At 42.3% G+C, this 27,488-nt stretch overlaps 1 protein-coding gene across 9 annotated transcripts in view; it reads left to right on the top strand.

Moving 5' to 3' along the window:
• The window catches only part of SPATS2L (spermatogenesis associated serine rich 2 like), an 87,745-nt gene that overhangs the window by 36,182 nt on the left and 24,075 nt on the right, over window positions 1-27,488 (top strand). For all 9 annotated transcript variants that reach the window (XM_087919736.1, XM_087919731.1, XM_087919734.1 and 6 more), the window contains exons 2-6: window positions 16,370-16,444; window positions 19,211-19,319; window positions 19,918-19,967; window positions 21,937-22,174; window positions 23,567-23,767. In XM_087919736.1, coding sequence (XP_087775862.1) covers window positions 16,406-16,444; window positions 19,211-19,319; window positions 19,918-19,967; window positions 21,937-22,174; window positions 23,567-23,767 — 637 coding nt within the window. In that variant the 5' untranslated portion in view covers window positions 16,370-16,405. The remainder of the gene's footprint in view (window positions 1-16,369; window positions 16,445-19,210; window positions 19,320-19,917; window positions 19,968-21,936; window positions 22,175-23,566; window positions 23,768-27,488) is intronic.

Raw genomic sequence — 27,488 nt, 5'->3', positions numbered from 1 at the left:
CTCTATTGCAGACACTGCTTTATGTCAGGCTACAGAACTTTTTCCCATTCAATTGACAAGAATGAACTTCTGAAAACCAAACATATCAAAAGGAATCCTTTCTTGAGATGAGACAATTCATGTAGGAGTTCAAAGCAGTTCAAAGCAGTTCAAAGTCTAAAATCTCTCAGGCATACAGGGATAGAAAAGGAAATTTAGAACCTCTCCCCTTATCTCGATGGGTATTTAGTGAAACAAAAGCCAGTATGTTAATTCCCCCTCGCCCCTTTTGTAAGGAAGGATCTTTTTCACAGTTTCCCAGGGCATATCTCACTGTGGAATTTTTATGGTCTTCTCATCTCCTGGCTGTGCCTCTCATAGGTGATAGGTTCTGGCCATCTGGGTTTTCTCCCTCCGTTGTATCATGTGTAGGTTATACAGATTCGATATAAGATTAAATATATTCAGGTTACATCAAGAAAGGATTTCTTTATCAGCCTCCCCCCGCCCCTTTTCTTCTTCCACCGAAGAAATGACAGATACATGGATCTGACACACATAATGTGGTTCCAGTCTCATTGTCTTAATCGATTTGATAAACCACATTCAACTTTTTCTTTCCTGCATATTTGCCAACATATCATTTCTTTCAGTGATTAAATAACCAGATAAAATTTAATTATGCTGTAACAATGCCATAAAGAAAGATCACCTGTGATTCTTTGTAATGATGTTTTTCATTGCAAATGCTCTTTGGCAGGCTTAATAAATATACTGGCATGGCAGTGTTCCAAACCATTTACAAGTGGGTTATTAACAAAAGATTGTATTGGTAGACAAAACTTTTCATTATTAAGAATTGAAAAACTGGAAACTTCGAAATTATAAATGACAATCACAAACAATACAAGGTGAAAAAAATGAACCAGTGCAAGGTTGATTATTTCTTTGCTAGAGCAAAATATTGTATCAAAATGGAAAATATTGTTTTATTTGTATGCTTTTCATTATTTGTTTATGCACGTGTGTGTATGTGTGTTTGTGTGTGTGTGTTGGAGTATGTGAATGCATATATAATCTATTCCAGTTTCTGATGCAATTATTTTCAAATTTGAAATGACAATACAAATTAAACACTAGGGCATAGTGTTTAGTGACACCCAAGCAAGTAATAAGTATGTTAAGTACTGTATATATGGAAAAAAAGAAATATTAAAGTCAAGAAAGAACTATGAGTTTGAACAGTAAATGTTTCTGTGTAGTATAAAAGTACCGGATTTTGGGGAGTATAAGACACACTTTCCCCCCTAAAAAAGTGGATGGAAATGTCTGTGCGTCTTATACAGCGGATACAGGTCCATTTTTGCCCTCTCAAAGCCTCTGTGCATACTGTTTTTGCCCTCCCCGACATCCAGAGTCACCCTGCAGGCCAAAAATGTGCCGGGCAGGGCAAAAATGGGATACACAGAGGCCTCTGAAGGTCAAAAACAAGCAAGTTTGGGGGCTGCAGAGTCCCTCTGGATGCCAGGGAGGGCAAAAATGGGACACACAGGCAAAAAAATTTTTTCTTATTTTTCTCCTCTATACCAAGATGTGTCTTATAGTCCAGTGCGTCTTATACTCTGAAAAATATGGCATATTTTTAAATTATGGTGGTCACTTTGTTAATTTTGGGGTGCTTGACAATGCACCTGCCCTTATGACTGATGACAACTGCCCCAACCTACCTGTCTACCCTCCCCTCCCCATCCCATCTCTCTGGGTCCTTAGGTCTAATGCTCATCTGGTTGTGTACTCCTGGCCTTGGCCTGCTCCCTGCACTGCTGGTTCCCACACTGTTCAGTACTAAGAACAGCGATGGGCACAGACTGAAATGAGGTTTGGAAATAAACATTGACCATTTATTGTGCTAACAGAGCTTGCTAACCAAGGCTGCTTGGCTCACAACAACAGCAGCTGATCAACCCTTCTGACAGCCCTTTTATACTTGGCTGTCAGAACCCTTTAACCAATCAGAACGCAACAATGTTCCCACTGGAAAAGCAGACCTGAGTGAGAACAGTATACCACACACACCCTTGGGCCTCCTCTCCTCCAACTTGCGTCATTTACTTAACTTTTTCAAAGATTGCTTTTCCCAAGTGGAATCAGTTGATCTGCTATGCAGTCTTCCTATAAAGAAATTGCATGGTGCCATCCTGGAAGTGGGTGCCATTTTGGAAGCAGCCACAATTTTCGCAATCCAAAAATTGTGTCTTCTCTCAAAATGGCACCCACTTCTAGGATGACACCATCAGTCAGTCAACAATCTATGAGAGGAACCTTGTGTGGCAAACAAGATGAAAACAGAAATGAAATTTACAAACAACTAAAAGTTGAGTGCCCTGACTGAACCATCCAAGTTTGAATAAGAGGCCTAGATTTTCATGCCTTCCAGAAGGTCAAAAGGTCTGTATCTGGCAGAAGATAGAGTATCCTGTAAGACAAGCATCCTGACAGAGTTGTAACTTACCCTTACACATACATATTGACTATTGGTCAATGACTTGCCTTTAAATGAAAACTGGTTTTACTTTAATGGGTCCAGAGTCTTATTCCTGCCTACTTTTTATATCTGTTTCCCTATTAATGAAAACAGATTTAAATTATGTGTTTAAATTCATCCTTACAATTGTTTTCTAAGGAGGATGTTGATGTATGATGAGTACTTATTTTTCATGCTTTTTTATGCCAGTCGTCCAATACACTAAGTTTAAAAAGAACATAAGTCTCTCAGATATATTTAAAAGTAGACTTCACAAATAAAGCAAAACCTCCCTTCTCCAGCAAACAGGACCCTCCATACAGACAGAAAACACATAAAGAAAGTGGGAAAGTTTACTGAGGACTCAGTGGAAATTGAAGCTGGACTTTTTCATACCTTTGACCACATAATCCCACCCCTTTCCAGAACCCCAAGCTGGACATTTACTTACAGGGAAATAAAACACTTGGTTCAAAGAAACTAAACTCCAAGAGTATATTTTGAGTATATTCCAAGGAGTATATTCCATTGAGTATATTCCACGGGTATATTTTGTTCCAAAACCACTAATGTCTTCATGCAGCCAATGAACCAAAAAATTAGACTGAAAAGTAAGTATTGGATGATTCCTTAAAGAGGTGCATCTTATGCAGGCACTTCATGTGCACCTGCCTGCCACCCAGCTGTCCCACTAATGCTGTGAAGCAGAGCAGGGAGCAAGCAAGCAAGAACAGAGTTTGGGGAATACAACTTCCTTGAGCTCTGCAAGTATTTTGACCAGCCATGTATTGCTCTGCTCTGCACCCCCGAAATGCATAGTTAAAATGCTGTCCCATTGCCACTACTGTTTTGCCTGTGTATGCCACACAGGTTCAGGAACATTACATCAGTGCTTAGAAAAATATAGGTAACATATAGGGTGCATTTTAACATTGACCATTGAATGTTTTAGTTAGAAATTGGGAGTCCTTTTATGGTTTCAAAAGCAGTTGCTTCTCTCTGTCCCAAGTCCATTCTGCTTTTTTATCAAGTCTGTGAAGTGGTTCAGTAACTGTCGCTTTCTGTGGCAGAAAAATACTATAAAAGTTTAAAAGTCCCAGGAAAGCTTGTAATTCTGTTTTGTTTGTTGGAGTGGGAGCTTCCTTAATTGCTTTTATTTTACTATCTGTGGGGTCTTGTTGTAATGACAAGGCAATCGAGGTGTTTGATCATGATCAACTGAATCATGATGACTTTATTGGAGTCTAGTCTTGCATTTATACACATTTTCAGTAATCCTCCAACATTGGTTAACTTTGGTTATTGCTTAAACTTTTGTTACTGTTTAGCATAGTAATTAATACAATTAATTATCTCTAGTTAAAGTCTAACACATGTTTACTTCCTCTCTCTAATCCTCCTTTAGATTAGTGACTTTGTTTGCCTGAGTTGTATTTGCTTGTAAACATTCTTTATCTGAGGTTTGCCATCCAAGATAAGAACATTCCTGCAATTACAACTCTACAGGGTGTATACCTGTCTCATCAATTAGATATCCCAGAAATTCAACATTTGGTATTGCTATGTGATATTTCTCTTTTTTGATTTTAAGGCCAGCTTCTTGAAATCTGCTCAGGACTAGCCTTAGTCTTTGTTTAAGTTGTTCTTTGTCCTCTGCTGCCATCATCAAAATAAGGTACCACCCCCACAATGCTCTGTAGTAAGCGTTCCATTAAGCTTTGAAATAGTCCTGGGGCTCTGCTGACCCCAAATTGCAGTCTTTTGCATTTGAAAGCACCCCTGTGTGTTACAGTGGTCTGAGCTTCCGCTGTTTCTTCATCCACAGGTAACTGCTGATAGGCTTGACCCAAGTCTAATTTGTTAAAAAAATTTCCCTTTTCCTATTGAATGCAACAGATGTTGTACAACTGGCACTGGGTATGTTCTCTGTTGCAATGCAGTATTTATGGAAATTTTATAATCAGCACAGATTCTAATGGACCCATCTGGCTTAATTGGGGTGACTATAGGGGTCTCCCACTTAGCATGATCAACTGGCTCTAGGACTCCCTGGACTATTAGTTTATCTAATTGTTCGTCCACCTTGGGACTTGCCTCGAAATTATTCTGACAGGGGGAACTTTGGGATCAAGGTTGAAAGAAATAGGGGTCCCCATATACTTGCCTAGGCTACCATTGAAAACATCCTTGAATTCAGTCTGTAGGTCCTTGCTTGTTTGATTGTACTCCTCTGCTTGCATGGTGTGGATGGTCACCTCCACTCCTATGGCTCTAAACCACTCTATTCTGAGGAGGCTTGGTAATTCTTTGTCCACGATAGTTAAAGGCAATTCACTGGTGAAGTTTCTGAATTTTACTGGAAAAATTCCTCTTCCAAATATGGGAATTCTGTTCCCTTGGTAGTCTTTTAGTATTAAACATTGTGGTTTTAGTTATTGTCGAGTTATGCCAGGGATTGCTTCCTTTATAGTTGTCCAGGACATCATAGATATGTGGGATCCAGAGTCAATTTTCATATTACAAGGTTTTTCTCCTATTATCACTGTGATCTTGAATTTCTTTGATTTGTGGGGATCAGAATGCCCCACTATTATGTGCTCATAGTCTCTATCCCTCTCCATTCTATTCTCTTCCCGCCTGTAGTTTGAATTTAGCGGTCTCTGGAATCCCCTTTGTTGTGGACCATGTAGATGATTAGGGAAATCTTGCTTATCTCTGATTGGGGTATGCTGGCAGATTTGCTCTGCATGCTTCAGCAATATGCCCCCTTCTCTCGCATCTGCAGCAGATTGCATCCCTGAATTTGCAAACCGCCCGGGGGTGGTTTCCTTTGCAACCTGCACACCATAGGGGTCTCTGGCTCGTCCCTTGGGGCTCTGATCTTCTATCAGGTTTTACTTTGTGTATTTCTTCCTGCTCTTCTTCTGAGAGTTCACCAGTCTCCCCCTCTCCCTGATATTGTGTGTTAGCAAATTTAAGCAATAGTGATCCTTCTTTAAAAAGCCTCAAAACAAAAAGAAAGGCTTCTGCAAAGCTCCCAGGGCTCTAGTGGAGCTGTGCTTTAAGGAGAGAGGAACTGCGATCATAGGGAAGAACCCCCCATACAGTTTCTCAGCTGCTACAAGCAGAGGCTTCTTAACGGGCTCCGGACCTCTTCACATGCTGATCTTCAGAGCTCCTGTGCCATTTTGCAACTGTTTCCATTCACTTGAGATTGCTCAGGGCCTGAAAGAGCCTAAGGAGCAAGTGAGAAAACTGGGCAACCCCAGGTGGGTGGCCATTTTGAGTGGCAGTTGACCATTTTGTTTTGGTGGAAGTGTCCATTCTAGAGCCTCACAGCTAACACAGCTCACCTGGCCTTTGTTTCAGGCAGCATTGCTGCGGACGAAGTTTCTACACCCCTGGTGTCTGTCCTGTTTTTTATGATGGAAAGTGGAATGGCCCAATCAGACCTACCTGGTCTGGAAGAAGCCCAGAGTTACCAAGGCCCAGGGAGGAAAAGAAAAAGACAAAGAGGCACTCTGCAAAGAGTGCAGCTGCGGCAAAGATCAGGGCCAAGGCCCTGGCTCCCAGGAAGACCTCCAAATCAGAACAGAAAAGGCATGCTGCTTTGGAAAAGCAGTTTGCTAAGACACTGGAGCAGATGAGAAACCAGATCCAACAGGCTTCTCAGTCAGGGGAAGCAGAGATTTGCCCAGAGGTTATAGCCAGGGCTGGGGAGGCTGCATCTAGTTCTGCTAGTCATCTTTTAACATGGTCTCTAGAGAGAGTGGAGGAGGGTTTTCCATCATCTTCAAGAAGAGCCATCTCCAACAACCAGATTGCTTCATCTCGGGGTGATCATCGACACCTCACTCTGCAACGGTTCAGGTTCCTCCACAAGTCCTTCGCTCCCTCAGGTTCTGGCAATCCCCAGCTGTCTGGAAAGGTCATCCACTCAAGGAAACAGACAGAGTTCTTCTCACCACAGATTCCAGCCTCCAGGGTTGAGGGGACCGGCGAGATTGCCCAGGGGACCTGGTCTCAGGTGGACAGTTGTTTCGAGTAGCGCAGTCTTTTGCAACTCATGTTTTCCTTCAATGTTTTTCAAGTGCTGTCCATGCAAAGCTTTGGTTTTCTATCCATTTAATCTGTCATCCAGCTGTTTTTCCTTATATTCTGCCTTTGTTTCTATTGTTTTTATAATGTTCTCCGTTTTCACAGCAGTTTTTCTGCAGCAGTTTTTCTGTACTTTGGTTCACATAGTCAGTTTCTCTTAGTTTCTCTTCTTCTATAGTTTGATGGATTTGCAATAGTCCTCTGCCCCCTATTCTTCTTGAGAGGTACAACCTGTCAATGTCTCTTCGTGAGTGTAAAGTATGGTACATATTCATCATCATCATCATTATTATTACTCATTGCACAGTCAGCCAGATATTGAGACTGGGTTTGGCATTTTTGTCTACCTATCAAGTCCTTACCAAAGAACTTGGGATAGGAAAATCTGGATGTTTGACGGTGTTACAGATTTCATTGCAGGATGGAAGCAGTTCCAAGCAAAGCCGCCTTCTGCAACTGGCTGGTGGCAGATTTGTCAATGTCAATGATAGTGTTCAATTGGTGCTCCAGTTGTTTTGGGACTGCACCCTGTTACTATTGGTACTACTCTTGCTTGCCTTTGCCATAGTCATTCTATTTCTATTTGTAGATCTTTGTATTTTGTTATCTTCTCCAGTTCTTTATTTTCTATTCTGCTGTCTCCAGGCACTACCACATCCACTATCCAGACTTTTTTGTCTTTCTTAAGTCCAGGGTGTTATGTGGCAAGTGCCTGTCTGGATTCTGAAATCCCAGAGCAATTTAACTTCTTCATTTTCCATGACTTTTTCTATTTTATGGCCCCACCATTTCTTGCTTACAGGAAAATGATATTTCTTGCAGATCTCCCAATGCACCATTGTTGCTACTTTGTCATGCCGCTGCTTGTAGTCAGTTTGTGCAATCTTCTTGTAGCAGTATACCAGGTGGTCCACTGTTTCTTCTGCATCATCATTATCATCATCATCATTGTTATTGTTATTGTTATTATTATTGTTGTTGCATATCCATTTCTCATAATCATTAAAAAATAGATTACAAACCTGGGAACAGAAAGATAGGCATTCTTATGTTTAAAACAGGTTTTCTTTACAATATGTTTTGCTTGCTATTCCCTTTCTTTTTTTCAATTTTGAAATTAAAATATAAATATATATGTATTTTGTCATCTTTATTTCCATTCACTATGGGGGATGCATTGGCAATTTGAAAAAAAATGTTTGTATGTTGTTATGTCCTGAGGACTCTAGGAGCTCTCACTCAGGTCCATTCACTTTGCGGGGGCGTTTCTCCCCTTTACCCATTGGTTGGTTCTCCCCAGCAGCCAGCTATAAAAGCAGGCTGCGGGGTCCAACCAGTTGCTGATCGCTGCGAGCCAGTTCCAGGCGTGGCAAGCACGGTCAGCCCTTTATTGTTATAATAAAGTATTGTTGCACTCATGCTCTGGTTCAGCCTCTCTTTTCCCAAACTTAACACTGGCGAAGAGGATGGGATGGCTACCAGAAGCACCATGCAACCGCTGAGTCACTAGCCGCCCGATCCGCAGCCAGAGAGAGCGATCGGCCGGCGATAAGGGCAACGCTGATCCGCAGCCAGAGAGAGCGGTCAGCAAGCAAAAAGAGCAAACAAAAGAGCAACGCTGGTCCGCTGACAGAGAAAGCGGCCAGCAAGCAATAGAAGCGAACACTGATCCGCAGCCAGAGAGCGGTCAGAACGGAAAGTTAGGAAGCGCCTGTAGCCGCTTGTTAGCCCAGCTACAGGGAAAGTGTAGCGCTGCGAGCCGCAGCCGCTCATTGTTTAGGCGCGAAATTCAAACGGCTGTCATTTGAATTTCAAACCTAAAAGGCACAGCACGGTGCTGTAGTCGAGTCACTGACGCCCACACAGGCGCGATTCAAACGCCGCCAACGGCTGACGGCCAAACGTGGCTAACCCAGAGAGAGGGATTGCGAAAAGCCTCTCCAGAGCTGAAATCACTTGCCTGCCACAGGCACTAGAACATTTTTCTGCTGCCCCAGAGAGATTTTGTCCACAGGTTGTTCTACCGGCCCCATCACCATGAACTCCAATCCAGTCTTCCCAGCGTTCAAACCGGATGAGGAGAAGTGGGAATCATACAAGAACCGTTTTAACCATTATATCGATGCAATTGGGCTGGCTGATGCTGGAGAGCATCGGAAAAATTGTATTTCTGATCTACTGTGGAGCCATCGTCTTCGATACTGCCACAGCTCGTGGCCCCACGTGAGTTGAAAAACGTTCCTTGGTCAGAGCTACTTGAAATCCTCACTAACCACTATTCTCCCAGGCCCTCACAGATTGCCAGGAGATTCACCTTCCGTATGAGGAAGCAAGCGGACAAGGAAACCATTAATCAGTATATGGCCGCCCTCAGAACAGCAGCATTGCATTGTGGGTTTGGAACCTACCTGGAGGACATGCTCCTCGATCAACTAGTCTGCGGGGTCAAGGACCTACACCTTCAAAGCGCCTCCTCGCGAAAAAGACCTCAATCTCGCACAAGCAGTCGAGGAGGCCTTAGCAGCAGAACTGGCAGCGCACTCAGCCACCGAAATCCATGGCCCGAGTGCCAAGCTGAGCGCGTCAATTCCAGTCCACTCCGAGGAGGTGGTAGCAGAGAATCCTGAGTGATGAAAACGACGTCCACCGCCTCTCCAACGACAGACGGCCGCAGGTAGGAGCCAAACAAGAAAACATCGGTCCACCCAAGCACATCACCCTGTGCCTAGCCTGTGGTGGATCTCATCTGAGGGCCACCTGCAAGTTCAAAGGAGCCACCTGTAATAACTGCCATAAAGGGGCATATCGAGAGTCTGCCAAGCCCCTCAAAGCTCAACACAAAGGCACCCCCCTTCTCACACTCGGGGCCACAGAGGCAAGTATTGAACTGTCGCACGCACCACCGTGCCAAGCACACTTGCCACACTGTTAGTAAAATCTCTCTCTCCGTTTCCTTAGAAGGTAAACCGTGCCGCATGGAGGTTGACACAGGGTCAGCGCTCTCAATTATCTCGTGGAACACCCTCAAGAGGCTCCAGCCCAGCCTGACCACTAGCCGGCTCCAGAAGTGCCATTTCAGCCTGAAGGACTACCAGGGGAAGACCATTCCTGTAATCGGCAGAGGCAAGTTCCTTGTCAATTTTAGAGCTTTTAAAGGTCACCTACCTCTAGTGGTAGTTAATGGCAATCTCCCTACCTTATTGGGGCTCGATTGGTTTCCCCATCTCGGCCTAGGGCTAACAGGAGTCCATGCTGTCTCAACCTCAGACACTGACTCCTTATTCGCTGATTACTTAGATGTATTCAGCGATGAGCTGGGGTGTTATAACGGTACCCCTATCTCATTCTCAGTCGACCCCCAGGCAGTCCCAATCAGGCTAAAACCGCGTAGGGTCCCATTCGCTATTCGGCCAAAACTAGATGCTGAATTGGATAAACTATTAAAACAAGGGGCCATTGAGCCAACAGATTTCGCCAAATGGGAGACGCCCATTGTCACACCCTCAAAAAAGACGATAGCCTGAGAATTTGCTCGGACTACAAGACCACAATCAATAAGTTTCTACAAGTTAGCGCTTACCCAGTGCCCGTCATTCAGCATTTATTACACACTTTTGAACCTGGCAGCATTTTTGCCAAATTGGACATGTCTCAAGTGTATCAACAGTTCCCTGTTGACAACCAAACAGAGGAACTCCAGACCATTGTCACTCACAGGGGTGCTTTCCGATGCAAGCGTCTCCAATTTGGCGTAAGTGTTGCCCCAGGTATCTTTCAATCCCTCATGGAGCGGATTTTACAGGGCCTCCCTGGAGTAGTACCCTACTTCGACGACATCTTAGTCTCGGCCAGGGACAGACCCCAACTCTTCCAGAGAGTTCGAGCAGTGTTAGAGAGGTTCAGACAGCATGGCCTCAAATTGAAAAAAGAAAAATGCACCATTGCCACTAGACAGGTGGACTTTCTGGGTTATAAAATTGACGCCTCAGGCATTCACCCCCTGGAGTCCAAGGTTAAGGCAATTCACGAGGCACCCACTCCAACCTCCAAAACTGAACTACAGGCCTTCTTGGGGCTATTAAACTTTTACGCGTCTTTCTTGCCCCATAAAGCATCAGTAGCTGAACCCCTACACAGATTACTGGATAAAAAGTCACCTTGGCACTGGGGGCACAAAGAAGACCATGCTTTTCACGCCGTGAAATCACTACTCACGTCAGAGGCTGTACTTATTCAATTCGACCCCAACCTTCCTTTAGTGCAGACGCATCCCCCTTTGGAATTGGGGCAGTATTAAGCCACAGGCTTCCCAATGGCGCCGAGGCTCCCATTGCCTTTTTCTCCAGGACGCTCTCTGCAACGGAGCGTAATTACAGCCAGATCGATAAGGAAGCTCTAGCAGCTGTTGCAGCAGTGAAAAAATTTCACGAATTTCTCTTGGCCATTTTTTCGAGCTGGTCACAGACCACAAGCCCCTCCTGGGTCTACTAGCTGGGGACAAACAGATCCCTCAAGTCCTTTCTCCTAGGATGATGAGATGGACCCTCTTCCTAGCAGCCTACTCCTACAGACTCATACACCGGCCAGGTAAAACATTGTCCCACGCTGACGCTCTCAGCCGCTGTCCCTTGCCGGCGCCGGCTGAAGACCCTGCTCCTGTCCACGCTATTTTCGAGGTAACCCAATTGGACCTCCCCATCACTGCCCTTGACATTGCTGCTAAAACCAAGGCAGACAAAACGCTCGCCCAGGTGCTCGACTGGGTGAGGAGGGGGTGGCCGGGTGGCAATGTTGAAAACAAATTCTCACCTTTCAAGACCCGCATGCAGGAATTGTCCAGTTTGCAGGGCTGTCTACTGTGGGGCACTCGAGTGGTTATCCCGACCTTACTGCGTACCCGAGTCCTGGAGGCGTTGCACGAGGGACACCCTGGCATCGTGAGAATGAAGGCATTAGCACGCAGCTACGTATGGTGGCCAGGCCTCGACGAGGACGTTGTCAGATGGGTAAGTTCCTGCAACATTTGCCAGGAATCCCGTCCTGCTCCTCCTATTGCCACCCCTACTAAATGGGAGAGCGCCAGCGCTCCGTAGTCCAGAATTCACATCGACCTGGCCGGCCCCTTGCATGGGAAAATGTTCCTAGTGGTCGTGGACGCCTATTCTAAATGGATTGACATTGCACAGCTATCCACGACCACCACGCAAGCAATCACCAACGTATTAACACGCCTGTTTGTAACACACGGGCTACCCGACTCCATTGTCTCCGACAATGGCCCACAGTTCGCATCAACCGAGTTCAGCCGTTTCGCTGCCAACCTGGGTATCCGCCACATTTTCACAGCCCCATTTCATCCTGCCAGTAACGGATTGGCTGAAAGGGCCGTCAGGACCACTAAAGAAGCCCTGGCTAGGTTCAGCAAGGATGACTGGCACCACAAACTCTCGCGTTTCCTGATGAGCCAGCATTCAACTCCATGTTCAGTCACCAACAAGTCCCCAGCTGAGCTCCTGATGGGCAGGCGTCTGAGGACTGTATTGGACAGACTTCACCCACAATACTGCCCTGACTCTCCCCTCGCTTCCACATCAGGGGTTAGACATTTTATCTTACAGGAGCCAGTATTCGCGAGGAACTTTGCTGGAGACCCCCTGTGGATCCCGGGCGAGATCGTGGCCATCACCGGACCAAGGTCGTATCGGGTCAGACTGGAGGACGGCTGGGTCTGGAGAAGGCACCTAGACCAGCTGCGTAGGCGCCTCAGCACCCACACTAGCAGGGACCCAGAATCACAAAGCGACGGGAGGTCTCAGCATCAACCCCATATCCACATCCTTCCCGCCACCAGTACACACCAACAATCATTCCAGAAAGCCCGAACACGGACAGCGGCGCCCAGACGGTGGACCAGCCCGATCCAGTCTACGGGAGCATCGTCCCCAGTGACCAACCCTACGAGTCCGGGCCTGCCCGAACTGAGGGGCACGTTGGTGACACTTACCCGGCTCTGCCTTCCCAGACAGACTCTGAACGGACAGTCAGCGTTCCAGAGCTGCGCCTGCCCGGCGCCAACATAAACCTCCTGCCTACCTCAAAGACTATGCGTGTTCGCATCTGGGGGAAGGGGTGTTATGTCCTGAGGACTCTAGGAGTTCTCACTCAGGTCCATTCACTTTGCGGGCGTTTCTCCCTTTACCCATTGGTTGGTTCTCCCAGCAGCCAGCTATAAAAGCAGGCTGCGGGGTCCAACCAGTTGCTGATCGCTGCATGAGCCAGTTCCAGGCGTGGCAAGCACGGTCAGCCCTTTATTGTTATAATAAAGTATTGTTGCACTCATGCTCTGGTTCAGCCTCTCTTTTCCCAAACTTAACATATGTGTTCTGGAAGAAAATTAAAAGCCCCTTTATACATGAGAGAGAATTTTTGTGAAATGGGAAGCTTTTGTTTAGCTTTTTCCAATATATGGCTATTATATTGAAAGAATATCTTGCAAGATAAAAGCCATGTCTTGGAATAAAGTCATAATATTTATTAGTTTACAGCCTCTTATCCCTGCCATGAAAGAGATAAGAAAGCATTTTTTCCCTATCAGGTTTAGTGTGCTTAGAAACCAATCCCAGAAGGTTAGCAGTATTTGTTTGGTTTACTCTCTTTCCCCTTCCTACATCCAAGATAATTTATACAGTGACAGAAAAAAAGAAAGGAGGGAGGGAAGATAGGAGAGAGAAGAAAGAAAGAAAGAAAGAAAGAAAGAAAGAAAGAAAGAAAGAAAGAAAGAAAGAAAGTGTTGAAGCTGACTTTCAGCCTTTTCTTAAAAGACTTTCCACATATATACTATACTCTTAATATTTAATATTCCAAATCTGAAAGTAAGAAGCAAATCTTGAGGTAAGGTTTTTCATTGTAATACCTGTTTTGTGTTAGTCTTAAATATAAATGAGCAATCACCTTAAATGATACAGTAGTGCTAAAGTAAATGAAATTTGGATAGCTGGGAATTTTATAATGAAACTCAAGTTCTATTATATTTTGGTACTCAGAATAAATTCTTTGGTTCAGGATTATTAGTTTTTCCTTATAAAAATGTATTGAATAAGATGTGAGATAAAAATGGGACTAAGCTAATTTATTCCACTCCAAATGCCAAATATCCCAGTTAGTGCCTACTTCATTATCTTCACCAAAGCAGAAACTTAAATGGACAGATCACTTTCTGGTGGCTCAGGGCTTGACTAATGCTACAACCTCTGAAAGAAATGAGACCAAATATAATAGTAATGGAATGTGGGATTGACCTTGAGAGACAGGATGTAGAGATACATCCAAGGGATAAGAGAAAAGGTAGCTTAGCCCACAGTGAGAATGTGGGTGGGGAAAGAAGCTCAGAAGAGACCTTCCGTAGCTTCATGGGCTATAAAGGAAACAGAGGGAGGGATATACTTTCAGATTGCAAGAATATATTAATGTAATAATCTTAACAATAATGTAGAATTAGCCAGAGATGGGATCCGACAGGGTTAACTACCGGTTTGGTGATTTATGAAGTTCGGTGATTTATGATGTGCTTCCCTACATGCTGCGTGCGTGCTCCTGTAAATCGTCATTGGCACGCTGCGTGCAGAGAAGCAGCCTTTGAAAAAGGACTTTTCTCCTTTTTTAACTGCAGCTGTGCCTCGCATGGCAGTTGAAGTTGAAAAAATCAGGAAATAAAGGTCAGGTAAGAGCCCGGGCGGACAGATGGGCAAAAACATCACCGGTTCTATGTCTGCTGCTCTCCAGAGCTACCAGTTCTACAGAGGTGGACAGAACCGGTAGAAACCCACCCCTGGAATGAGCTCATCTGTTCATATTTCTGCCTGGTCTACCTCATAAGGCTAACATCAGTTATACATCTCTACAATGGGAATATCTGGGAGATGCAATGGAATTCTTGACCTGGAAGCACTAAGGTCTGGATGGAGAGAACCAGGTTGAGACTCAATCCTAGCAAACTGAGTGACTAGTTTTGCATTAGTTCTAGTACATTACCAACTTTAGCTCTGGATGAAGTTGGGCTCCCCCAAAAGAGTTGATATGCATTCTGGGGATATTCCTGAACTCTCAATTCCTGGAACAGTATGTAGAAGTTGGGTCCTGGAGGTTCTGTACTCATCTTCAGCTGGTTAGTAGTTCCAACTATTCTTGTAATACAAGGCACAGTTTTATAGTCACTCACATCCTTGTCACCTAACAATTAGACTGTTTTCATTGGGATTGTCCTTGAAATAACAAATGCAAAATGCAATAGCCTGCTTATTAGCTGTTCTGTTGTATAACATCAATGTTGTGGGAGCTGCATTGGTCACCAGTTTCCAAATACCATTCATGATGCCAGTGATCACTTTTAAGAGTTCTATATGGATTGGACATTGGCTATATTTCAGATGGTCTGCTCCAAATAAAGGCTGCTGGCCCAGGGAATGCCCCTAGAGAGTTCCTAAGACTCATTGCGCAGTTTTCTTAATGACCAAGTCGATCAGCCATAAATTTTAGAAGCAAGTGATCCGTGACTTCTGGCATCTTTCACTAATGACTATGGTGGTTAAAGCTGCTGAGAATAACAGTCCTATATTATTTTGAAGTATTCCAGTTGATGGGAATATTTTTGGTAACTGCCATACTTCGTGTAATCCAGTATTCTAGTACAAAACAAAATAAATTCTGCAGGCTTAAACTCTATAAAGTCCTGTTACGTACAAGTAGTCCTCAACTTACAACCATTCATTTAGAAACCATTCAAAGTTACAACAGCATGGGAGGGAAAGTGACATGACCATTTTTCATACTTACGACCATTGCAGTTTCCCCATGGTCACAGGATCAAATCTCGGCAACTGGCATGTATTTATGATCATTGCAGTGTCCTGGGGTCGTATGATCACCTTTTATGACCTGATTAGCAAGAAAGCCAGATTCCCTTAATAACCATGTTACTAATTTAACAACTGCAGTGATTCACTTAACAATTGTTGCAAGAAACATTGTAAAATGGACAACATTTACTTAACTGTCTTGCTTAGCAATAGAAATTTTGGGCTCTGTTGTCAAGGACCATCTGTAATATACAATATATTGAAATAATTAATGAAAAATAATATCACTGTTCCTCAAATATATTCATTCCTGAATTTTGTTGCTACATCTTCTTGAAATAGTTCTTTCAATGCTGAACTTGTGTGGGCTGAAGTTTTAAAATGGAATCTGGCAGAATCTGCAACTTCAGATATTTATTTTTACTCCCAGTAATGTTGAATTTTGCTTTTTTTCTCTCCCTTCACACACAGCATTTGTTTGGCCAGACTAAGGCCTAGTGCAGTAGGGTCTTGCCATAGTAAACCCAAAGTAAGAACTGTAGAAATTTTTTAGGTTTGAGCTTCCAAAAGTAATTTTTCCATTAATAAAAACATTTGTTGATGAACAGATAATGTCTCCGCAGTTTGATTCCCGAGAATGTGTCATTTTCCTTTTACTATCAGCCCAGCCCTGGTGGGTGGGTGGGTGGGTGGGGAGATGTCATGGCCTCTTTCTGTGTTATTAATAGAAATTTGATCTATATAAATCGATAAATGAGCCATTTCCAGGCCTTCTGCATGACATTTAGGTTATTAGACTAAAGCAGTAGGAAAATTTAAAACATTAGCAGTCCTATTCTTGAATGGGCAGGACATAGAAAATTAAAGTATTCATACTATATGCATAACTTGCTGTATGTATTTTGTTTTGCAGCTTGCAGTTGTTTATTGTAGCACTTTCAAGTAGGAGATGACAGAAATCAGTTCACCAGCAAACATCAAGGAAAAGGTACGATTTTTAATGATCACATCACGCAGCACACAGGACACATAGATCAGTCCATTCATACCTTAAACAATGCACACTCCAGCTTTCCATAGAAGATGAAAGACTTAGTCGATATTCCCATGCTTGGTGGATGTCCTTGAGCTAGCTGCCCTGCATTCCTACTTCAGACAAAAATGTTTAAATTCTGCTTCTTGATAACACGAATGCATCTCAGGTTTTGCTATATAACAATCCCCTTTCCTGTTTGGAACTCAGCTCTAGGCTGTTGTTGTCTGGATCGGGGTCGCCAACCTTTTGAATCTCAGGGACCACCAAACTCATAATTTTAGATCCCAGGGACCACTAACCGGTTCTGTGGGCATGGCCTAATTTGTGGGTGTGGCTTGATGGTCATGTGACTGGCTGGGCATGGCTTTTATGTAAATATTATAAATATTTATATAAATATTGAATTTTTTATAAAAAAAGAGCAACTTTTATCCAAAATCAGGCAAAGCAGGCAGATTGAGTTGCTCACAGAATCATTCAGAGATCTATCTATCTGCCATTGGTTAGCTCAGTCTCTCAAATTTGCTTGCCGTGAGTCTGCACTGAATTTGCTTGCAAGCAAACCTTCAGTCCTAAGGGAGGTTCGACTATGCCAAGCCAAAGATCTAAAGACTAGCTAGAAAGCAAGAAATCCAACCATTTCCTGCTTCCTAGCTAATCTAAATCTCCCAGCACAGCAGAACAGATGATGGTCGGAAAAAGGAAAAATAGCAACTTAGCAGGCAAGTTTACCGGGTAAGGAGTGAGTAGGCGGGGATGGTTCCTGCGGGCCATGTGGGTGGCACAGCCTTGTGTTTCTGCGCAGCCTGGATTAATTGCTTTGTGGGGGTGCTCTGGGGGCGAGATTTCTCTGTGGCTCACCAAAATTTTCTCATGGCCCACCAGTGGGCTTCAGCCCACCCATTGGCGACCACTGGTCTGGATAATATGAGCTCAAAATGTATCATTGTATCATTCATTAGTTAGTCCTTACGGCAACACCATCAGGCTGCGTTGGGTATCTAATGAACTCCATGTTTGATAGGGAATTTGAACCTGGGTTTTCTTGTCACAGTCTAGCATTACAAACGCTACATTATATCAGTTGATATATGTCCTCTTATTACTGAAGTAATTTTTTATCAGTAGCTATAACTTTTTGGACACCCAATTTTAATACCTTGTATGGTTTTATATAATCAGTGTTATTCCTACATTCAGAATCTTCCTCCTAGTTTAATTAAATTTATATTTATCTTGTATTTTCATAGAAGTCAAGCCCACTTTCTTTAAGGGCACATCTTAACTTTGCAATCTAAAATTTCTTTCATTTTCCTTAAGATACTTTCCCTATTAATTAATTGCCTGTCTTGTCTTCATCATGCTCTGTTGCATTAGCTTCTCCTTTGTGGTTAGATGCAGGAGATGACAGGATACATACATCCTTATAAAATGTTGACATAACAGAATGTCAGCAGGTATAATTTAACATGCAAATTAGACCTACTGAAATAAATTTTGCTTGTTATTAATTAATGCATGAGGTTCTGCATATTTATGACTTAAGAGGAGCAAAAAATTTGCAACCATTAAAAATAAGAATTAAAAATGCCAAAAGCAAAGCAAAGCAAAAACCAACTTTCTTCTTTTTATTTTGTTTTATTTCTTTATTTATTGGCAAAAACCAACTTTTATTAAACCATCACACATTTAACACAAATCAGTGACACTTTAAAAAACATTTGTAGGGATATTGATAACCATATGGAAAGTGAGTTAAGCAACATAATACATGTGACTGGTAGGATATTTTTATTAGCAACTTGATTTATTGATATTGATTTATTGATTGATGATGTGCTATCAAAAGTCAGTGTTGACTCTTAGTGACCACATAGATTTTCTCTATAATGATCTGCCCTTTCCAGTGTTGCACCTATTGCCCACTATAACTCTGTCCTTCCATTTTGCCACTGGTCATATTTCATTCCACTTTCCCCAGCATCAGAATCTTTTCTAGAGACCTAGGTCTTACATAATGTGTCTGAAGTATGGGATGCAGATATTTTTATCATCCTTTGTTCTTTACCCATCTTCAGTGGTATAGTCATACTTCTGCAATGACCTGGGCTAAATAGAAAGCACATATCTGAAAATTTCCATCGTGCATATCATGTATTATCCTAGAAGAGGCATAGTGGTTGTAGACCAGTTGGATAGCCAGATGAAAGCAGACCACAGGGCTTCTGGGACATTTAGTTTTGTTGAAAATTTATAACATGAAAATGCTATTTATCAAATTTGAAATGTCAAAAGCCTATCTCAGCTGGCACAGTGCATATAACAGCTGCCCTTGTATGAAAACCTGGTCTGCAACGCCGGTCAAAATTTAACAAGCAACTGCATGATGCAAATAAATAGAAATGTCAGGACTAATTTTCAGGTGGGAAGAAGAAAAAGTTGCTGCCAAGAAAGGGGAAGCAGCTGTAGGTTAACTGCAATATGGGATTTATTAGACATATAGTAAAAAGGGGGAACCAATTTTCACATGTTCTTTCTATCGTACCACTGGCATTAAGAGATTCTGATTATTTTATACAAATAGGCTACTGCAAGTCTGAAAGATAATTGCAAATTCGTATTACAAAAATACAACACAAATTGGTCTTTTGATTTGTATTTTGTTTTGCATTAATAGCCCTTTCCTTGTTTCAAATTGTATTTTTCTCTTACTTGCAGATCAATGCAGTGCGTTCAGTTGTTCCCAACAAAAGCAACAATGAGATAGTGCTGGTGTTACAGCAGTTTGATAACAATGTAAACAAGGCAGTACAAGCTTTTATGGATGGTCTGTATGCTTTTTGCATTTCACTGAGTCTTCAGAAACAAGCATTAATTGCTAAACTTTTCATTCTTTGCACAGGTGAAATAAAGGCTGTGTACCCTATTAAAAGGCAATATTCAACATTTCTTGAAAGGAGGCTATTCTTCTTGTTTTGTCACTTGAGAAGGGATTTATAAGCATCACCAATAAGCCCTATATAGAAATTGTCAGCAAATTTTCAGTAACCTCCAGGATCCAAGAAAATCCAAGAAAGAATATTTGGGGATATGGGGGTGGGGGAAATGCCATAAAGTTGACTTAACTTTATGGCTGCTTTGCTGATAATTTAGAAAGGTTATTAAAACAGACCCACTGAGGGAAAAATAATTTTAATAAGAAATTAATGAGATAGTACCAAACTCTGACAGCCAAAGAAACCAAACCTGTCTCTTAACTGTAGAGAAGCATTCTTGATGCATCTCAGGATTGCAAGGACAGTTCTTAAAAATCTGAACACCTTCCAGAGTATTAAAACATCAGTGGCACTCTAAGATGGGAAACTCTTCTGAGCCACTATTGTTGCTTATTGTATATTGATCATTCCTTCTCTTCTCCTATTCAGGTAGCGCACTTCAATTTCTAAAAGAATGGAATATGACTGGGAAAAAGAAGGTAATGGATTCTAAAGCTGAATTAATTATTTAAACTCATATCTGCATAAAATTTGGAAACCAGTTTGGTCTAGTGGTTAAAGCACTACAGTAGAAAGCAGGGATTCAGTGAGTTCTAGTCCTGCCTTAACCATGAAAACCAACTGGGTGACTTTGGGCTACTCACTCTCTGCCAGCCCAACTCACCATACTAGGTTGCCGGTGTAGGGAAAACAGGAGGAGGAAGGTGTGTTGGAACTGTTCTCTGCCTTAAGTTATTTGTAAAAATAATAAAGGCAGGATAATGGTAATGCTAATAATTTCCCCTGTTCAATGAGTTGGTGCTCATCTCCGTTTCTTAGCTGAGGGAGCTAGCATTGTCTGAAGATGCTTCCGTGGTCATATGGCCAGCATGACTATATGCTGAGATACATGGAATCCTGTTACCCTCCCACTGAATTGGTACCTATTTATCTACTTGCATTTGCATGTTTTTGGACTGCTAAGTGGGCAGGAGCCGGGACAAGTAACAGGAGCTCACCCTGTCATGCAGTGCTTGGTACTTGAACCAAGGCTGCCAACTGAAAGCTGAGAGTCTTTAACCACCAAGCTATTGCACCCCCAAAGGCTAGCTGGCTAGCTAGCTAGCTAGGCAGGCAGGCAGATCTGAGCAACTGATTTGTGGCCATCGTTTTTTGCCAGATGTTCTGCTTTTTTGTGAGCATAGTTCCACATCTGCACACAAGAGGCTTCATAATCAATAGGCACTTTTAATTTTAATTATTCCTTGCAGTTGCCATCTGTGTACTTGCAGAGTGTCCTGTATAATTTGACAAAAAATCAAAACAGTTGAAGTAGCCCACCTTACTGAATCTTTGAACATTTATTTTTTTAAAAATAAACAGTTCTTCTCTTTTAACTAATCCTTGAATAATTTTTAAAGAGTATTTATTTGCAGTAAGCGTAATAAGCATTATAAGCTGCTATCTCAATTATATAGAGATGGCTACCAAGTTAAAGCCACACAAATTACTGAAGATACATTGACAACAGCCCAATAAAGCTATATCTATGTTCTTTATGCCATATGTACCCCACCTGATACTAAGAAACCATCTCTTTTTTTGTTGCTATGTTCTTGCTCTATCCAAACTAATACTAACATTGAACGCTAGTTCAAACATTAGTTTGAACACTGGGTCCAAACTAAACTGGATCCAGTATGGAGCTCTTCACTCTTATGTGTATGTGATGGGCAGAGTGTCATTATATGGAGGTCTACGTATAGACATAGAGTCTATGCAAGGTATAGTCAAAATTAAAGTACTATGATAGAATGACAATTCCACCCACTTTTTACACTTGTCGTACATAAGAAGCAGGAGTAGTTTTGTTTGCTCCACTGTAGCCACCATCTTAGTTTCTTTTACCAAACTCTTTAGAAATCCTTGCGCACACATACATAACAATTACTTTCAACAGGCAAGAACTCTGATGGTTCTGTTTAGATCACAGATTTTAGCTAGTGTTTCTCACTTTTATTTATACAATTTTAACTTAACCTAATTATTGAGTAGACACTCTGGAGCATGGGGAGTTATTATAATTAATCCAACAGTTGCAAAATTTAACACATAATTCTGGAGATAGCATTCTTCAGAAAAACATCCCCTTTTTTCCTTTTATGTACCAGTGACTGAATAAAATGGGAAAAATTTAAAAAAACATTTCAGGGGAGCTAAATAGGCTATATGCTTTTAAAAATAATTTTATTTAAACATCCAATGCTCAGTTGTAACTGTTTATAATTATTTTATCACCTTGTTTCCTTTACTTCATATGTATTTCAAGAAACATGAATGAAGCCCTGATAATAACATTTAGTACATTGAGTAGAAGTTGCAGTTGAAAGAAAGAAATGTGTGTGGATTTGTTTTTCCTATTGCAGCATGACCCATGTGGAGTAATATTGCTAACCTTATTTAATGCAGAACAGCAAAAGAAAAAGAAGCAAATCAAAACAACATCACCGTAACAAAGATACAAAGGGTAGAGAAGATGGAACAGAAAAAGTGTCTCTGGAATCCCAAAAAGTAAATGACTGCCGGCTGAATGGCTGTGCTAAAGATACTTTCCCTGGCAGATATGCCAGTGAAAAATCAAAAAATCCTCATGAAGAAAAGATCTGGGAATACAAGAACAGGAGAATGGCAAGACCAGAAATAGCAGGTCAGTGTGCGTATGTTAAGATCAGCTTGATTCCACCATTCTCAGTCAGCCAGGATTTAAGTAAATTAATATATATTTTTCACTGTTAAATGAAATTTTTGTGCACATCTTTAATATTCATTTGATGTATGTCAGAACATTGGAGAGAACATTAAGGTAACACATATACACACACAAAATACCACTCATGCATCATCACAAAATCTCTCATACATCATTTTGTGATGATTTTGTGATGATGCATGAGTGGTATTTTGTGTGTGTGTATGTATTACCTTAATGTTCTCTCCAATGTTTTGATATACATCAAATGAATATTAAAGAAGATGTGCACACAAAATCTGCAGAATCGTAAAGCCTACAAACTTGAAATTTGGCATATATGTTCCTTTTGGTTTCTAGGTGCTCACTAAGAAAGAATTTTTCAAAATGATCATCAGAGCAGTAGTATTTTGTATATTATTATCAACATGCTCTGATGCTAAGGAGTTCTACTCCCCCCCACCTGAAAAGAAATACATTCCAAATGCAAAACACAAACAGAGGAGAGGAATTTCAGTTTCAGTTTTAGTTTCACAGCACCAAGCAGCTTTAGTACATAACATTATTGTCTCCTTGCTCACACAACAAATACTGGTTCACTTTCCAAACAGGCCTCAACTCTCTTACACACTGACAGGGCGCTAGCCAGATGAATGCCGATGGATGCTGGTAGGCAGAGGCAGATTTTTTTCCCTTATTTTCCTCCCCCAAAACTAAGCCCAACCATATAGTTTTGTAGCAAATGTGAATTGACATTCACATGTGAGCTAAACCAGTTTCTCCCATATCCTATCTTATATGATTGATCTCACAGCTTTTGCTTCCTTCTTCTTTTTAGTTTCCTTAAAGGTAATTTTCTTAACTATTTTCGGCACAGTATTTCATAATGCAGAGCACTTTCCTGATCTTGGCATGTACAGTATGCCATGCAACATGATTGGCTGCTTCTGCTGTTCTGTCCTCTGATACCATTTTCGTTGCTTCCCTCTTTATTTTGGGCATTTTTGTCACTTGTCCTAATCAGCAAAGTAGCTGGAATATAATATTGTTTGCTGAATTTAAAAGGTTTAATTAATCTTTTATTGAGAAGATATGCCTTTTTTGTCTCAAAATAACTTGATTGATTGTACCTGAATCATAGCAATCTCTCTTCAGGCAATCTTAAAAAGGCAGTTCTGCAAATAAATCCTATTGAAATAATTTCTGCTTTATTTCAGTGTTTCTTTCTGTTTACTGTCCAAGATTAATGTTATTATTTATTAAATTTATTTGTTGCTCATCTTGACACAAGAGTATTTTCTGGTCTTGCTTGCATATCATTTATATTGTTTTATTTATTTGTTTTTCTAGACAAAAAAGAAGAATCCACAAAAGCGTCTATAGAGCCAGAACAAAATAGCAGAGAGCTTCCTGATCCTTTCAAATATTCACCACCACTTCAGTGCAATGTTGGTAGTACAAAATCAAAAGTACCAACTACCACTATTAAATCACTGCATGTCCCTGCATCTGATCTTGAAATGAAAGCAGAAGATTTAATCCAGAAAAGAGGTAACACAGATTAAGATTCAATTCAGCTGGATAAATATTCATTATCATTCCCAGCTGTTCACCATTCATTTCAGAAGCGAATGTAATTATATTTTTCCTATCCTGTAAAAGTAAATATATTTCTTATCTTATAGACAAATATATCTGGTAGCATCTGACTTGAGTTACAAAATCATATAATTATTATGAATGAAGGTGAATAGATGTGTCCCAGGACAATGTTGCAGAATCCAATCTGGGTTGGTGACCGGGACCAGAAGTGTAGTCTTCTGAACTTTAGGAAGTTTTCTGAACTTTTTGTGCTGGAACCCATCCTCAGGGAATTTCTCTCTAGCAGAGTGTGTGCTTTGGCTATTCTGTGTGTGTTGTTTATATGGTGCCTATTGAGTGTAGCTGTCAAGATGTTGATTGAGGTGTTGATGATATTAAGTTGTTGGCTGTTGTTTTCTTGTGCTGCCAAGCCCTCGCCTCCTAAGTACTTGTACAAGTACTTGTTGCACACATAGAATAGCTCAAAGCACACACTCTCCTACAGAGAAGTTCCCTGAGGATGGGCTCCAGCATGAGTTCAAAAGCTTGGAAGACTAAACTTCTGGTCCCACTGACTGACCCAGATTGGATTCTGTATAATTATTATAATGAGACTCTTCCTGCGGCTTCTGTCTTTTGTACCACTTTCTACCAGCTGAAGTTAGATGTATTTGTAGCCTCTTTGTCCTTAACCTCCAGAATTTCCTGGTCTCTCTCAATTATACAGGAGATCAGAAGAATAGCCTTCTTTTTGTGACAAAATTGAAATGATATGGTTTACAATATTGGTCAGGGGACTACGCAAGACGTAGTCACCGAACTGGTAGTAACACCGGTTGAATACTCCCTGTTTTTTTCAATTATTTTCTAAAATTGTTGTACTTTTAAAACATACCCTGTATAATTCCAAAAGAACTTCTTAATATATCTATAATAAGTATTGTATAACTGTTTGCATGTTTGCTTCATCAATATCTGATCTTTTTTTAATCAAGGTTGTTAGTGAAATAGCAATTGATGAGGCAATGTGTTCTAGTGATTGAAGTGTTCTCCTATGAGCTGCTCAGAGCATCCAGTAGTGGGAGGTGCTTCAGTCTCTGCATTCTTAGGCTGAGCTTGAACTGAGGAACGCTCCTCCTCCTCCACGTGACTCCTCCACAGCGTTCCCCAGTTTTTGCTCAGCCTCGTGCGAGACAGGCTGTTCTGTTCTTAGCTCCTTGGCCGAAGCAGGAAATTTTTGATTCTCTCAGCTCTCTCAATCAGCTCTAGATCAGCTTTCTTTCAGGTTTGAATTGCTTTCTCCTTATCCCCTGCACAATTGCTAAAATTGGCATTCTTGCCACTAAGGGGAAGCGCAGTTTCGCCCCCAAGGGAGGCGAAGGGAGGGCCAGTAGCGATCCTCGCACTACCTCCCATAGCCAAAATCCCTCTCTCTGTCTTTAATTCGTTGCCGCTTTGTTTTTCTCGCTCCATTTCACAGTGGCTTGTATTTGCTTGCTCCGTTCGAGTCGTGCCATGCTTTTCCCCCCCACCTTCGAATGCTGTTTTTTACCTTAACAGGAGAAAGCCTACTCTCTCCTTCCCTGGCCACCTCTATAGATAGAGCTTCGGCTTCGATCTGCCAGGTGTGGAAGCCGCTGAGAGGCACGGTGTGCTAGCAGCCGCCATTTTGGATGCTTCCTTGTGGCGCACGCCATTTTGTTTATTACTAAATTGAGGCTGTGAGTGGAATTTATTCAAAGTAACAGGCCCCCGCCTGGCTTTTCAGAGTGATTATTCCCTAATTACTAATTGTGATTGTAATCAATTGGAACACTCATTGGCTCAACCCCACAGCTCATCTCCAGCGGCGCAGCAGCTGCACCCAGGCCTGGTGTCCGCCTGTGCAGAGAGGCTGCTGAAGGCCCTAGCTTTAATTTCCACTGGGCTTAGGCATTTCGATATTTGGCTAATTGGCTCTCTTTCATTATCCCAGGAGCAGGGATACAATACAGCAACTCATATATCATTATAAGCATAATATTGATTTCATATTTTGACAGTATAATATTTTAATACTCAAAATATTATCACTGAGGTATGACTCAATTGTTTTCTATTTGGTTACATGTCTATATAGAGAGATATTTAAAAAAAGCAAAATTATAACAAAAGGGGGACGTAAATATTGATCCGGGCAACCAGTTTTGCTTCAGATTGGGCCCTGGGCGTGCCAACCGCCTTTTATTGATCTCAAATCTATTACCGCTACATTTAAATCATTGTAATGGCAGATGATAACATCTCTAGAGGATCTTCATTGAAGGCAAAGGCCAAAACCCATCACTTGTGCAAGCAAGCTAAGAAGACCTCCAAAGCTGCCCAGAGGGACGCCTTAAGGCACCACAAGACCCTGCAAAAAGAAATTGACAGGCGATCTTAAGAAGCATTCAAGGTGCCTCAGGTTCTTCCATCCTCCAGTCCCTCTATCAGGTTCTTCCATCCTCCAGTCCCTCTACCTCTGCTCAACCTCCCCCTCCCCCAGATGTTTCCTTCTCATCCAGGCGCAGCTTGCCCTCTCAGGAACAACAGGCTCAGGTTCCTGGAACATCGGCCAGAAGGGCTCCAGAAGCCACCTTCACCCCAATAGCAGCTGGCCTCCATCAAGAGTAGTCTCTCATTGAGGAGGTCCCAGAAAAGATAAGATCTTGGATGGAGTTGGCTATTCGCCAAGGGGTCGCAGCTGGCATCCAACAAGCCACCAGGCCCATTCAGTATCCGGCAGATTCTGACCAGGAATCTCACTCTGTGAGGTCCCTGCCCAGGTCGGAACAACATCTGGCTCAGGTACCCTTGCATAGGGAGTCCCCCCTTCAAGGGTGGGAGGAGGTGGTGGAAGAGGGGGAGGAGGAATGCGATCAGTTCATGGAACCAGACGACTTTGATTTGGGGTCTATGCACTACAGCGAGCCCCTATCAGAAGTAGACCCTCTAGAAGATGAAATGTCCGAGGACGAGGGGCTCACCCCTGACCAGCCTGCCTTTGTGGGCCTCTTTAGGCCATAGCTATTCAAATCCTTATTATTCAAGGCCAAAAACATTTCAGGCCTAGGTAAGCAATCTCCCTCAGACCTCCCTGCCCCTTCAACGGAGGGGCCTGAGGATCTCATTTTTAACCAGCCTGTAGTAGAGGCCGAGGTTATTCCAGCTCCACCTATCTTTGCAGATCTGGTGCAAAAGCAACTAGCGTCTGTAGTGGTCCCCCCAGCCCCCTCCAGCCACAAAAAAAATACTTTAATTTGGATCCAGATTTTTCTAAACTGTTAAATACCCCCGAGGTCGATGAGCCCATTGTGGGCCTGGCATCCTCCTCGACTCCGACTGATGCGTTGGAGGCCTTAAAACCAGAGGAAAAGCGAGCCGAGCTGGCCCTGCGCAAGGCCCATCAGTCGGACGCATGGTCCATCAGATCGGCTATGGCCGCATCTTTTTTTACAAGGTCATCAATTCGATGGCTTTGTCAGCTCAAACAACATGTCCCTCCTTCCAACACCAGGGCACACCAGGACATTGCCAAGCTTACCGCCGCAGCCGAGTTCTCGGTGGATGCCACATACCACGCAGTCAAATTTTCTGCTAGGGCAATTACATCACACATCCAAGCCCACCGTCTACTATGGCTCAGGCTCTCGCAAGCAGACTTTAAGAGCAA

This window comes from Pseudonaja textilis, chromosome 1 (assembly GCF_049901715.1).
Source record: "Pseudonaja textilis isolate UNSWEBS1 chromosome 1, rPseTex1.2, whole genome shotgun sequence".
NCBI classification, from domain to species: domain Eukaryota; kingdom Metazoa; phylum Chordata; class Lepidosauria; order Squamata; family Elapidae; genus Pseudonaja; species Pseudonaja textilis.
This window is presented reverse-complemented; position numbering and strand designations above follow the sequence as displayed.